The 14,249-nt window shown below is 41.0% G+C and overlaps 1 protein-coding gene across 5 annotated transcripts in view; it reads right to left on the reverse strand.

The window, feature by feature from the left end:
- scaper (S-phase cyclin A-associated protein in the ER) overlaps nt 1-9,199 on the reverse strand; it is a 311,736-nt gene extending 302,537 nt beyond the window's left edge. Inside the window, exon 1 of one of the 5 annotated variants that reach the window (XM_043680385.1) lies at nt 8,434-8,918. In XM_043680385.1, the coding sequence (XP_043536320.1) occupies nt 8,434-8,667 (234 nt within the window). In that variant the 5' untranslated portion in view covers nt 8,668-8,918. Of the gene's footprint in view, nt 1-8,433 lie in introns of all 5 variants that reach the window. The other 4 variants (XM_043680382.1, XM_043680384.1, XM_043680386.1 and 1 more) reach the window with 4 other exon arrangements.
- Nucleotides 9,200-14,249: the final 5,050 nt, after the last annotated feature.

A 14,249-nucleotide genomic window follows, 5' to 3' on the forward strand; every position in this document is an offset into this window, starting at 1 on the left:
GTATTCCCAACACCCCTACCCCAAGTCCCTCCTCCCTACCTTTTATCTTAGCCTGCTTGGCACACCCTCCTCATTCCTGAAGAAGGGCTTATGCCCGAAACATCGATTCTCCTGCTCCTTTGATACTGCCTGACCTGCTGCGTTTTTCCAGCAACACCTCTTTAAACAATCCAATGAGTCAAGAGTGTGGTGCTGGAAAAGCACAGCAGGTCAGGCAGCATCTGAGAAGCAGGAGAATCAACATTTCAGACTGCCTGACCTGCTGCGTTTTTCCAGCAACACCTCTTTAAACAATCCAATGAGTCAAGAGTGTGGTGCTGGAAAAGCACAGCAGGTCAGGCAGCATCTGAGAAGCAGGAGAATCAACATTTCAGACATAAGCCCTTCATCAGGTATGAGGCTCATTTTCCAGCACCAAACTCTGATGTCCAGCATCTGCAGTCCTCACTTTCTCCTAAACAATCCAATGACTCTGCCAATGTTATCAATGAACAAATTTTGACATTGATCTGCTGAGGAAGCTCCTTGAGCAAAACTTAAATACATCATTCCATCCTGTTCTCTATTATCTGTGGATCAGGAGCTTTTTTCACAGCAGACTTTTGCATTATTTATTTGTCAACTGCTAAGCAAATTAATTTTATTTAGGTTTGCAGTCAAACTGAGGGTTATCATTTTGCAAATGAGACACCAAACACTGCACATCAAGTACTGCACTGCACTCAACACCAAGGGCATTCCTTACTGCATTGTTTTTGCTTCATTTCACAAACCACCTTTCACGACTCTGGGATATCCCAAACTTTACTGCAGGCACGGGGATACATTTGAAGTGTAGTCACGGTGGTAAGATAGATAACATTAGTTTGCTCACAGCAAAGTTCCATGAACAACAATGCGATAATGAACATGTAGTCTGATTTAGTGACGTCTGTTTTTGGAGAACTGCAGACAACAACCTCTACTCTTCAGAAAATAGTATGAGCTAAAATTCTACACCACTTCCCTGCATTACTGGAATAATGCACTCAAGTGTTAACCTAGACTTTGCATTGATGCATCGGAGAAGGGACTTACCAGGCTAACGCTGCCATCGGAACCAGAGGTTTATCATATCAGGGGAGGTGGAGAATAGAATTAATGTCACTTGATCACAGGCTAATATTCTGGTGGAATGGATTTGAATTCCACCATGGCAGATGTTGAAATAAAATAGAAAGCTAGCCGAATGGCAATCATACAACCAACTTCAATTGTTGTAAATCCTCTTCTGGGTCATTAATGCCCTTTAGGGAAGGAAATCTGCCATCGTTATCTGATCTGGCCTAAGTGTGACTCTGGACCCATAATTATGTGGTTGACAGTTAACTGTCCTCTGGAACATTAGGTATGATAATAAAGCCTGGCCAAGTCTTGCAACATCCATATCCCATGAACAAATATTTAAAAATCTAAATCTCCTTTATTAGTCTGTGAGTCCTGACTGTAGACATCACCAGGTTACATAATGAAGGGTGTCTGAAAAGAATAATGGATGTACTGAACTGCAGAACCACCACATCTCAGAGAGATTATTAACATAACGTTGCATCTATCATAATACATTATTCAAATCACTTGTTGATAAGGGTACCTCCAAATAACATCTCATCTGAAAGTTAGTATCTGTAAGCAACACCCCCAGTACCATACTGGAGTATTACCTTAGACTGGAATTTCATTAAAATTCACACACAGGCACAGTGGAATTTAAACTTTCATTCCTGGATTACTGGTCCAGGCCTCATGATTACTGTCAGTCACATAATTACAGCCTATCAAACCTCTACCTAATGAACACTGCTGATGCATTCAATCATGTAGGTGACAACGTGCATTTTTACAACATAGTGAGATAATAAAATGATAAAAAGAACTTCACTAGGAAATAGCATAAATCTGAAACCCAACCAACAATACAGAAAACTTTCAATAGAATTTTTCACAGAGAGTCATACAGCCCTTCAGTCCAACTTGTCCGCACTGACCAGATATCCCAATCTGATAGAGTCACATGTGATCCAGCATGTGGCCCATATCCCACTGTAACCTTCCGACTCATATACCCTTCCAGATACCTTTTAAATGTTGTAATTGTATCTGTCTCCACCACTTTCTCTAGCAGCTCATTCCATTCATGCTTCACACTCTGCGTGAAAATATTACCCCTCAGCTCCTTTCAAATCTTTCGCTCTCACCCTCAACCAATATCCCTTAGTTTTAGACTCACCCACCCTAGAAAAAAAGACCTTGGCTATTCACCCTATCCATGCTCATGCTTTTATAAACCTCTATAAGGTCACCCCTCATCTTCCGACGCTCCAGAGAAAAAAGCCTCAGCCTATTCAGCCTCACCCAATAACCCAAACACTCCAGTTCTGGCAACATCCTTGTAAATCTTTTCTGCACCCTTTCAGGTTTAACAAAATCCTTCTGAAAGAAGGGTGGCCAGAATTATATGCAGTAATGTTGTGATTCTGTTCGCCGAGCTGGAAGTTTTTGTTGCAAACGTTTCGTCCCCTGGCTAGGCGACATCATCAGTGCTTGGGAGCCTCCTGCGAAGCGCTTCTTTGATGTTTCCTCCGGTGTTTATAGTGGTCTGTCCCTGCCACTTCCGGTTAGACAACCGGAAGCGGCAGGGACAGACCACTATAAACACTGTAGGAAACATCAAAGAAGCGCTTCGCAGGAGGCTCCCAAGCACTGATGGTGTCGCCGAGCCAGGGGATGAAACGTTTGCAACAAAAACTTCCAGCTCGGCGAACAGAACCACAACAACGAGCACCCGAGCTACAAATCTTCGCACAAACTTTATATGCAGTATTTTTTAAATGAGGAACAAAGAAACAAAAGCGGATTTTTCCATCAACCTATCCAGACAACTAATGCGTAATGGTGAAAGGTTTTGTCATCAAAATGATGCAAAAGGATTAGAGAATGGAAGTGTAAGAGAGACACAGATATGAGATTTGATCAATATCTGGATGAGGCTAGAGATACCATGTTGAGCAGAGCTATGGAGGCTTTGAAAAATACAATTAAATCTATGCTGATTGGGCAACTCAACTGGGCTATATTGGTGCGCATGGAATTGACCATCAATCTTCACCATGAAGATTGGAACTTGAAGACCAGTCACTTGATCAAAATACCAATGTAGAAGAACAGGTTACTCTGGATCTACAATACATCTCCTTAGATATAAAGCATGGACAAATTCAGCAAGATCTGAATAACATACAGGTTTTGGCAGACAAATGACAGGTAAATTCATTTCACACAAGAGCCAAGTAATGAGTAATGATTTTGACATTCAATGGCATTACCATCAGTGAATCTCTCACTTTCAACATCCTGGCATTTATCATTGACCAGAAACTGATGTGGGCGTGTCATACAAGAACCGCGGCTACAAGAACAGGTCAGAGGCCAGGAATTGCACAGCTAGTAACAGGCGTCCCAAAACCTGTCTACTGTCGAAAAGGAACAAGCCAGGAGTATAATGAAATAGTCGCCACTTTAATGAATGATGGCAGTTCCAAAACACTCAAGAAGTTTCACAGCCAAGACAAAACAGTCTGCTTGATTGGCTCCATAAATATTCATTCCTTCCACTGCACTTAGCACACAGTGCTCTATCTATTTACAAAATGCACTGCAAAAATTCTCTAAAGTTCCTTAGACAGCACCTTAGAAACCATGACCACTATAATCTAGAAGGAAGGGCAGCAGATACATAGAATACCAGCATGTTGCAAGTGCCTATCCAAGCCACCAACATAGAGTCAGAAAGTCAGATAGTAAGAAAACAGACCTTTTGGTCCAACCAGTCCAGGTCGACCATAATCCCAAATTAAATTACTCCCACCTGCCTTGCGTTTGGCCCATATCCTTATTCATGTACTTATCGAAGTGTCTTTCATTATCACCTGGAAGTTCATTCCACACACGAACCACTGTGTAAAAAAGATGCCTCATGTCTTTTTCAAATCTCTCGCCTCTCACGTTAAAAATGTGCCCCCGAGTCTTGAAATATCCCACTGCAGGGAAAAGACATCTGCCATTCACCTTCTCCATATCCCTCATGATTTTATAAACCTCTACAAGGTTCTCTCTCAATCTCCTACACTCCAGTGGAAAATTTCTCAGCCTACCCAGCCTATCCTTATAACTCAAATTCTCCATTCCTGGCAATATCCTGGTAAATCTTTTGAACCCTCTCCAGGTTAATAATATTCTTCCTATAACAGGGAGACCAGAACTGTACACAGTCCTCCAGAAAAGGCTTCACCAATGTCCTGTCTTAGCTCAACATTACATCCCAACTCCAATACTCAAAAGGTCTGAGCAATGAAGGCAAGTATGCGCAATGCCTTAACCACCCTGTGTTGCAAACTTTAAAGAATTATACCCCTCAACCCTTCAGTCTCTCTATTCTACATCACCACCCAAGGCCCCACTTTTAAGTGTATGTGTTGCTTTTGTTTGATTTTCTAAAAGCAGTTCACATTTATCAAATTAAATTCCATTGCCACTCTTGAGCCCATTGACCCAACTGATCAAGATCTCTTTGTAATCTTACAAAACTTTCTCTACTGTTCATAATACACCAATTTTGGTGTCATCCACAAACTTACTAACCATGCTTTCTATACAGGTCATTCTGCTATAAACCATGTTTCGTCAGTGCAAATTAGCGTTAATGCGACTGACAAATTGTGGATGTTATTTGGAAAACGTGAACTTTCTACTTAACAGGGCTAGCAATTTTCCATTAGCAATTTTTTTACAGTACAATTTACAATTGTGGTTTTCCATCACACTATTTTCTATAGCAAAAGTTGGAGAGGAACACAACTGTCTCGTTATAGCAGAACGACCTGTATTCTCATGTCTCCTATCGTTAAGCCAAATTTGTATCCAGTTGGCAAGCTCACCCTGAATCCCATATGATCTAGCTTAATTAATTAGTCTACCAGCCAAAACCTTGTCAAAGGCTTCACTAATGACTATTCACCAACCTGACTTATAAATATATCTCCAACCTTTCAGTGTTACTATATCAAAATCCTGGAAATTCCACTCCACAATGAGATTGTGGATTTGCCTACAGAGCATGGACTGCAGCATTTTAAGAAGGCAGCTCGCCATCAACTTCTCAGGAGAAACTGGGGATGTGCAATAAATACTGATCCAGCCAGTGACCTCCACATTCCTACAAATGAGCATCAAATAAAATGAAGCTAATCATCTGGCTATTGCCATACTGATATTTATGGGGCTTGCTATGCGTAAATTGACTATCACATTTGCTACATTATAACATGCCTTACACTTCAAAAATACTTTGCTGCTTCTTTGCAATGTTGTGAGATTAAAGAAGATGTTATTTACGTTTTTTTTATACCAAAGGTATTTCATTATTTACCATCAAGTTGTGCATTATCTGATAAAGACTGGTGATGATAACTCTACCTCCAAATTCTAGCCACCCATGCTTGGAGGAAGAACATCTCATCTTCCACCTTCGGACCCTCTAACCACATTGCATCAATGTCGATTTCACCAGTTTCCTGACCTCCCCTCCCTCCACCTTATCCCAGACCCAATCCTCCAAATCGACACTGCTCTCTTGAACTGTCCTACCTGTCCATCTTCCTTCCCACCTATCTGCTCCAACCTCTATTCTGACCTTTCACCATCACGCCCCACCTTCATCTACTGATTGCAATGCCAGTTACCTTACACCCCCCACATTCCTGATGAACAGCTTATGCTCGAAACGTCGACTCTCCTGCTCCTCGGATGCTACCTGACCAGCTGTGCTTTTCCAGCACCACACTTTTTCACTCTGATCTCCATCATCTGCAGACCTGACTTTCTCTTAGTTGATTATAACTCATCAACAACCTCAGGTTGCAAAGTGCCATACATATGGCTTGTTCAGAGGTGGAATTAACAGAAAATGACATGAAACATAGTGGTGATGGTGAATGAATATTTTTAGATTAGGGAACACTTCTGCAGGCCACCCAAAGTACAGTTTCCAGTCCAATGCTCTGTGCAAATTTAAAAACAATTCAGGTTTCTGTGTAGACAGTAACATTAAAAAAATTATGAAACTTGGTAAAACTTTAGCTACTGATTAGTATAATTCTAGGCTTCAATACAACATAAGCTAGATTAAATGAGTAGAAACACAACACAAATTTTTGGTGGACAGATGAAGAGGGACAGCCAATACAGAAAAGTAGTATGCAAGAAATGGCACAATTGTGAAAAGTATCAATGACCAAAGAGATGCATACATCTTTAAATGTGACACAGCAATTGGTAAATTGAAAACAAGATCAGTTACTTGGAGTTATAAACAGGGGAAATGAACATGAAGAAACCAATCTTGGATTTTCAACATCACTGGTGAGATTTTAACTGGAATATTTTGGAGACAACACTGCAGGGACGATGACCAAAACATTATCAAGGGTAAAGACTTTCAATTGAGAAACTGGAAAAATTAGGAATGTTTTCTTGGGAATGGATGAATTTACGTGGCCTAATAGCAGTTTTCAAGATGATAAAATATTCTAATACAGTAAGCAAAGACTAATTACTACTGCAAGAAAGTAGGTCTAAAACCATGTTTTAATATAATTGACAAGTGAACTAAAGTGGAGAAGATTAAAAATCACAACACCAGGTTACATACCAACAGTTTTATTTGAAAGTACAAACTTTCACAGCACTGCTCCTTCGTCAGGTATCTAGTGGGGCAGGATACAGGGGACACAGAATTTAAAAGTAAAAAAGATCAAAAAGTCATACAACTGATGCAATGTACCAAATCTAGATGGCTGTAAAGTCTTTAATCACTTAAGAGACTCCAGGTTGGGATACAGACAGAGCTTAACCTCGCACCTTTACTGCATTATCTGAGCTGAGATAACACTTAATATACTGATAAAATCTTAAGTTATCTCAGGGCAGTTGACGTGAAAGAAATTCTGAGAGTTACATACTAATCAATCAAAACCTGCATCCTTACTCTTAGTGATTAAAGACTTAACAGCCATCTAAGTTTGTCTAATACATTGCATCAGTTGTATGACACCTTGATCTTTTACTTAGAAATACTGTGCCCTATGTATTCTGCCCACTAGCTACCTGTTGAAGGAGAAGCACTCCAAAAGCCCGTGCTTTCAAATAAACCTGTTGGACTATTACCTGGTATTGAGAGATTTTTCAACTTTGTCCACCCGAGTCCAACATCGGCACCTCCACATCAAGTGAAGAGGAGATCTGTTGGGAGCTAAAGGGGGTTAGCTGCTAATGTGGTGAAAGTTGATAAAATAAACATTCGTCTTTTGAAATGATGAGAATGGGGAACTATAGGGCTAAGAATAAAATAGTAGGAACATGTAGTGATGTTCTCCCAACGATGCAGCATAGGTACGATGGGCTGAATGGTCTCTTTTGAGCTATTTGCTAATTAACGTGTTCAAGGTCGATATTATACATGATTAGATTAGATTACTTACAGTGTGGAAACAGGCCCTTCGGCCCAACAAGTCCACACTGACCCGCCGAAGCGCAACCCACCCATACCCCTACATTTACCCCTTTAACCTAACACTACAGGCAATTTTAGCGTGGCCAATTCACCTGACCCGCACATCTTTGTGACTGTGGGAGGAAACCGGAGCACCCGGAGGAAACCCACGCAGACACGGGGAGAATGTGCAAACTCCACACAGTCAGTCGCCTGAGTCGGGAAGCAGGTGAGACCTATGGTTTCTGAGGAGAAAGTGAGGACTGCAGATGCTGGAGATCAGAGCTGAAAATGCGTTGCTGGAAAAGCGCAGCAGGTGAGACCTATGGTTTCTCTGAGGAGAAAGTGAGGACTGCAGATGCTGGAGATCAGAGCTGAAAATGTGTTGCTGGAAAAGCGCAGCAGGTCAGGCAGCATCCAGGGAACAGGAGAATCGACGTTTCGGGCATAAGCCCTTCTTCAGGAACGAGGAGGGTGTGCCATGCAGGCTGAGATAAAAGGTAGGGAGGAGGGACTTGGGGGAGGGGTGTTGGAAATGCGATAGGTTCCTGAAGAAGGGCTTATGCCCGAAACGTCGATTCTCCTGTTCCTTGTATGGTTTCTCTGAGTCTACTCATCTGGTAGAATGAGACTAGATGGACATACATGTCTTTTTTGTTGGGGGGCATTCCTATTGTTTCTCCGCGAAAGGGTGGATTCAGCAGAAAGGGTGATGAGTAGTAAGCATCAGCATTGATTCCCACGGTCACCGAGACGGAGGAGGGTCGCCGATCCGGCAAAAGTACAGCAACGCAACGGTACCCCTCGCCCCTTCCATCCCTCCTCCCCTCCCCTCCCCCCCGCACCTTGGAACTGCCGCTCCCTGCCGGGCTCTTGCCTTTGCCCCCGTACGAGGATCCCGAGCTGCCGCTGCCCGATCGTTCCCGCTCGTCGCCGGCAGGCCCCATCTTTGGCCCCGGCCTGTCCCGGGACTCGACGCCGGCTCCAGGCTGCCGTTGCCCGCTCCGCTCGCGACTATCGCCGCCGCCCAAAAAGGCCGGCGCAAACTCCCTTCGCCTGCTCCTCGACTCTTTGGACATTTCCCCCTCCCCTGCCTCCCCGCTTTCAAATAGATCACATCGATTTCTTTTTATTGATGGGTATTAAATTTTTTGCGGTGGGAACGAACGTTCCTCGGCGGAGACAGAGAAAACCGCCTCGGTCGATAACAACAGAATAGCGGGCGCCTCACTGACAGGAGCGCAACCAAGCTGCACCGGAAGTGCTATCTCTCTCTAATCGACAGCGACATAAACCAATAATATTTTAGAATGCGGAGCATAACCCCTGCTTATCTCTGAAGACGTGTCCCGCCCACTGCCATCGGGCGGGGCTTAAGGCGCGCAGCAAGTTCGGTTGCAGCGTTGCGGGATGGTAATGCCCCTAGCGGCTGAATCTGCTCTCTGATTGGTCGTGGCGGGCACGCCTTCCCGTCAGCCGCCAGGGAACTCTCATTCGAACTGGAGGCGGGAAAAGGATGAGGTGGAGCGAGATGATAAGGTGCGAAGTGTAGAAACCATAGCGTGTCAATAGCTTTTCTTTTCCAAGGGCAAATTCACAATGCAACAATAAAATAAAGAAAAGACACAACCACCTGATAAAGGAGCAGCGCTCCAAAAGCTCGTGCTTCCAAATAAATCTGTTGGACTATAACCTGGTGTTGTGTGATTTTTCACTTAAAACAATAAACTCCAAATGATGAAGCTCTGAAACAGAAATCACTGCAGAAACTCAGCAGGTCTTGCAACATCTGTGGAGAGAGAACAAGAGTTACTGTTTCAAGTCCAGTGACCCTTTTTTCAGAACAGAAGTTGAAGCTTAATATCGTTTTCTCTGCACAGATGCTGTCAGACGTGTCAAGTTTCTCGAGCAATTTCTGTCTTTGTGTCAATAACCTTTCCTCACAAGGGCAAAACAACACTGGAGCAATAAAATAAAACAAAGTACTGCAGATGCTAGAAATCTAAAACATAAACATTCTTTAAGATGTGTAAAGCCCAGAATTGTACACAATATTCAAGGCCCATCTTTTAACCATGGAATGCACCACACCAGGGTGAAATGGAGGCATTATTTCCATGTAAAAGTTATCATTATCAAGACTATATTTCAGCACATCATGCTTTGTAGCTACTAGTACGCATATAAACTTTGCTGTTGTGCAGATATTAATCATAGAATCCCCACAGTGTAGAAACAGGCCCTCCGGCCCAACAAGTACACACCGACCCTCCAAAGAGTAACCCACCCAAACCCATTCCCTTATCTTATTATCCCATATTTACCCCTGACTAATATACCTAACCTACACATTTCTGAACACTATGGGCAATTTATCATAGCCAATTCACCCAACCTGCACATCAATTAGATTAGATTCCCTACAGTGTGGAAACAGACCATTCAGCCCATAAACTCAACATCGACCCTCTGAAGAGTAAATCACCCAAACATATTCTCCTACCCTACATTTACCCCTGACTAATGCACCTAATACTATGGGAAATTTAGCATGGCCAATTCACCTGATGTGCACATCTTTGGACTGTAGGAAACTGGAGTACCCGGAGGAAACCACGCAGACATAGGGAGAATGTGCAAACTCCACAGAGTCACACGAGGTGGGAATCAAACCTGGGTCCCTGGTGCTGTAAGGTAGCAGTGCTAACCACTGAGCCACCATGCCGCTCCTATGATACTGACAAATATTTTTTAGATTGATTTGAGGGCTATTGATGCTATTTTTAGGGAGCATAGATTTAAAGTGATTCGTAGAAACATTAGAGGAGCGATGAGGAAATATTTTTCAAGCAGCGAGCAATAGGGTACTAGAAAGGGTAATAGAAGCAGAAACTCTCAACCTATTTAAAAGCTCTCTGCACATGCACCTCAAACTACATAGTCTGTAGTGCTATAGATGATTGCAGGAAAGTGGCTGTGAGCTGAACAGACATGATGGACCAAGTAGTCTCTTTCTGTGCCATAATTGTTCTATGTTAAACATCTTCAATACTTCCAAACTGGTTAAAATTTATAGGTTATATCAATAAATTGAATGATGAATGAAATAAAAGTGTTGCAATCTAGAAATTGTTGAAACACAACCACTGATTTTTGTTTTTAACTTCTTTATAGAGTCATAAAGTCATACAGCACGGAAACATTTCGTCCAACTCACCCACGCCGATCTGACCTAGTCCCATTTGCCAGCATTTGGCCTATATCCTTCTAAACCCTTCCTATTTATATACTCATCAGACTCCTTTTAAATATTGTAGTTGTACATGCCTTTATCACTTCTTATGGCAGCTTGTACCATACATACACCACTCTTTGCATGAAAAGTTGCCCTTCAGATCCTTTTAAATCTTTCCCTTCTCACCTTAAACCTTTGTCCTTCAGTTTTGGACTCCCGCACTATAGGAAGATGACCTTGGCTATTCACCATATCCATGACCCTCATGATTTTATAAACTGTCATCCAGTCACTCGTCAGACTCTGATGCTTCAGGAAGAAAAGCCCTAGCCTATTCAGCCTCTCCCTATAGCCCAAACCTTCCCATTCTAGTTACATCATTGTAAATCTTTACTTTATTCAACATTGATGATGTGGATTTCTCAATGCAATAAACTGTGTTAAAGTACTAATGGTGGATGTAGCCCACAAATAAACATAGATAAACAAACACACAACACAGAAAAGGGCATAAAAATAGTACAAAGCTTTGGCAGGTCTGCTTTTTCTTGCTCCTACCAAAGACTTGTAAGGAACATGTTTGAATTATGTTCTCAGAGTTGAACTTCAAATGGTTGCAATGTGGATTCAATGTTTACAAAAGGCCTGGTCACAGCTGAAAAAAAAACAAAATTAATTAAGACTACAATTATAACATAAGTATTTTAAATTTCTCACCAATAATATGACAACTAACATTGGGAGTTAACTCAAAAATAACTTGTTAGCGGGACATAAATTATACAGTTAACTATCTGTTTCTCTCCTGTGAAGGGCCCTTTCTGTAAAGAAATTTGGAAGTCAAGTGAGTGAAAATTGAAATAAAGCTAGTTCAGTATCCATACCTCATTAATTTCAACATTGTCCAAACATTTATACATTTGTTAGAAATGAATGATATTGAAGGAGATGATGTCTTCATATACATGTATGATCCAGGTTGAATAGTACATTTAGATTTTATTGTTATGTGTACTCAAGTACAGAAGTACAGGAATATGGCGAAAAATGTATAATGTTGCCACGCACAGTGCCAGCTTAGGTACAAAGGTAGCTAGGTACAAAAAACGTAAGTACAAAGTAGTAAGAGAACAGAGTTAAAAAGTTGGCATTACCTTCATAGAATAAGTTGAAAATACAAGAAATAAAATACTAGTTAATACTAAAGTCCTAAACCAGACAAATAAAGGAATTAAGATCTCAGCTTCCTGTACTCGACCCCACTGCTGCAGATATCGGTGGACCTCCCTCACTGCTCACTCTGCTTGTATTGGGCTGCAATGCCATCGTTGCTGCTGAAGCTGCTGCCTCCCCAACCTCACCGTGGTGTCTCCACAACATGCCTTGCAGGACCCACTTGCATGCCGAAACACCGCCATGACCTGCCGAGAGACATATGCTGTTGTGAGACCGGGCTGAGACACCATCATGTGCTATCAACAGACCGGGCCAGACACCACCACAGGGGCCACTGAGGCTGGGAAGAAACACCAAGAGAGAAAGATTAGAAAAGAGAAAGGAACGAGAGAGCAGATGAGCTCCTGATGAAATGTCCTACTCAGACACCATCTTTCTTTTCAGTACAGGGTATTATTGAGGGTTTGACACACGTTTCTTCAATTCCACTTTGTTTTTTTAAGCTTTTCCTTTTAGTTAAGCGATTACTTTCATCTTTTTCTGTAGTCATTTTTATGAAGCAAGCATGACTGGAGTACTTTTAACAGTACAAAATGATGTCAAACTGATAACAATTCTACCTATCATTATTTAAATCTATTAATAGTTTGTATTCTCTATGGCTAATTTTCAACAAACTATAATTTTTACTTTGTACTTAAAAAATAGTTGTTTGTAGTTAACCTGCTGCCCTCTTATGGATTGGCAATGAAATTTAAAATCATCTAAACAGTAGTTTTAGCATTTGCAAAGATTTTTGTATTGAACAAAAATAAATCAAAAAGTAAGATACTGCAGATGCTGGAAACTTAAAGTACAAAGCAGAAGTACTGGGGATAGTCTGCAGCTCTGAACAACTCCGTGAGAGAGTCAAATGGAATTAATATGTTGGGATGACTACTTTTCATCAGGACAGGAATATACAGTTTATAAGGAGGAACAAATCAAAGGAAAATCACCAAGGAGAGGAAAAGTAATTTTCTGTGACTAGACAAAAAGTATGATTACATGAAAGAAGTAGTTTATATCATTTAATCACACAATTTACAAAATATAGGATTTGATTCATGAATGGTTTATTTGTAAATAGTGATTTTTCTCAATCCTCAAAGACTCCTTAAATTAACTGTGTAGCACTCTTTAATTTGATATTGAATCTATTGAATCTGAAAGAACAAAACAATCACAAACTATTAATGAAAACAGAAATTGCTGGAGAAACTCAGCATGTCTGGCAGCAATCTGGAGAGAAAGCAGAATTAACGTTTTGGGTCCAGTAGTCCTTCCAAAAGCCTAACCCTGACTCTTCAAAAAGGGTCACTGAATCAGAAATATTAACTCTGCTTTCTCTCCACAGATGCTACCAAATCTACCGGTTTCTCCAGCAATTTCTGTTTGTTTTAGATTTCCAGCATCCACAGTTTTTTGTTTTACTTTAATAACAACATATTGCTTTTATTTAACAATTATTTCAGTCATCTTGTTAAAAAAAAGAAAAATACACCCCATTAATACATCAATATGTAATGTCTTCTACTTTTTAAAAATACTACAATACTATGCTTTTGAAAGGTACTTTGTCGACTGTAAGGTCTGTATGGATTTCCTGCATCTTGAAAGCCACTACTTAAATGCAATTCCTTTTATATTTTAAGGATGGCAGTTGTGTAATTAAGGAAATGGTCATACTGAAATACAAAAGTGTCAAGTGCCACGATATATACTGTGCACTGCCTGGCCCAGGAATGTTTGCTGCTGTAACATTAGTACTGCAGTGATCGCTGAGTAGGACTCTTAATTCTCTGCATGCAGGTTGAGGACTCATGTCCCACTCTATAGATTTGAGTACAAAAATGAGCTGTTAGTAGCATTGTAGTTAGTATATTTAGTATAGTTAGTATATTACACTGAAACCAAAACCCACCTGCCTCCTCTGCAGGGTAGAAAAGAATTGAGAATGTGGGAGCAACCCTTAGTGTCCCAGCCAACTCCCCCATTAACATCACAAAAACAGATTGTTTCACTATATTGTTTGTACAGCTTGGTGTGTGTAAATTTGCTGCCATGTTTTCTACAATAGAAATTAATAGTGTCCAAAAATAATAAAAACAGAACATTTTGGGAGAAACTTTGCAGATCTAGCTGCTTCTGTCGAGAAACAGAGTTAATATTTCCATTCTGACTTTTCACTCCAAAGAAGAATATAGGAAC

This window comes from Chiloscyllium plagiosum, chromosome 40, assembly GCF_004010195.1.
Source record: "Chiloscyllium plagiosum isolate BGI_BamShark_2017 chromosome 40, ASM401019v2, whole genome shotgun sequence".
Classification (NCBI taxonomy): Eukaryota; Metazoa; Chordata; class Chondrichthyes; order Orectolobiformes; family Hemiscylliidae; genus Chiloscyllium; species Chiloscyllium plagiosum.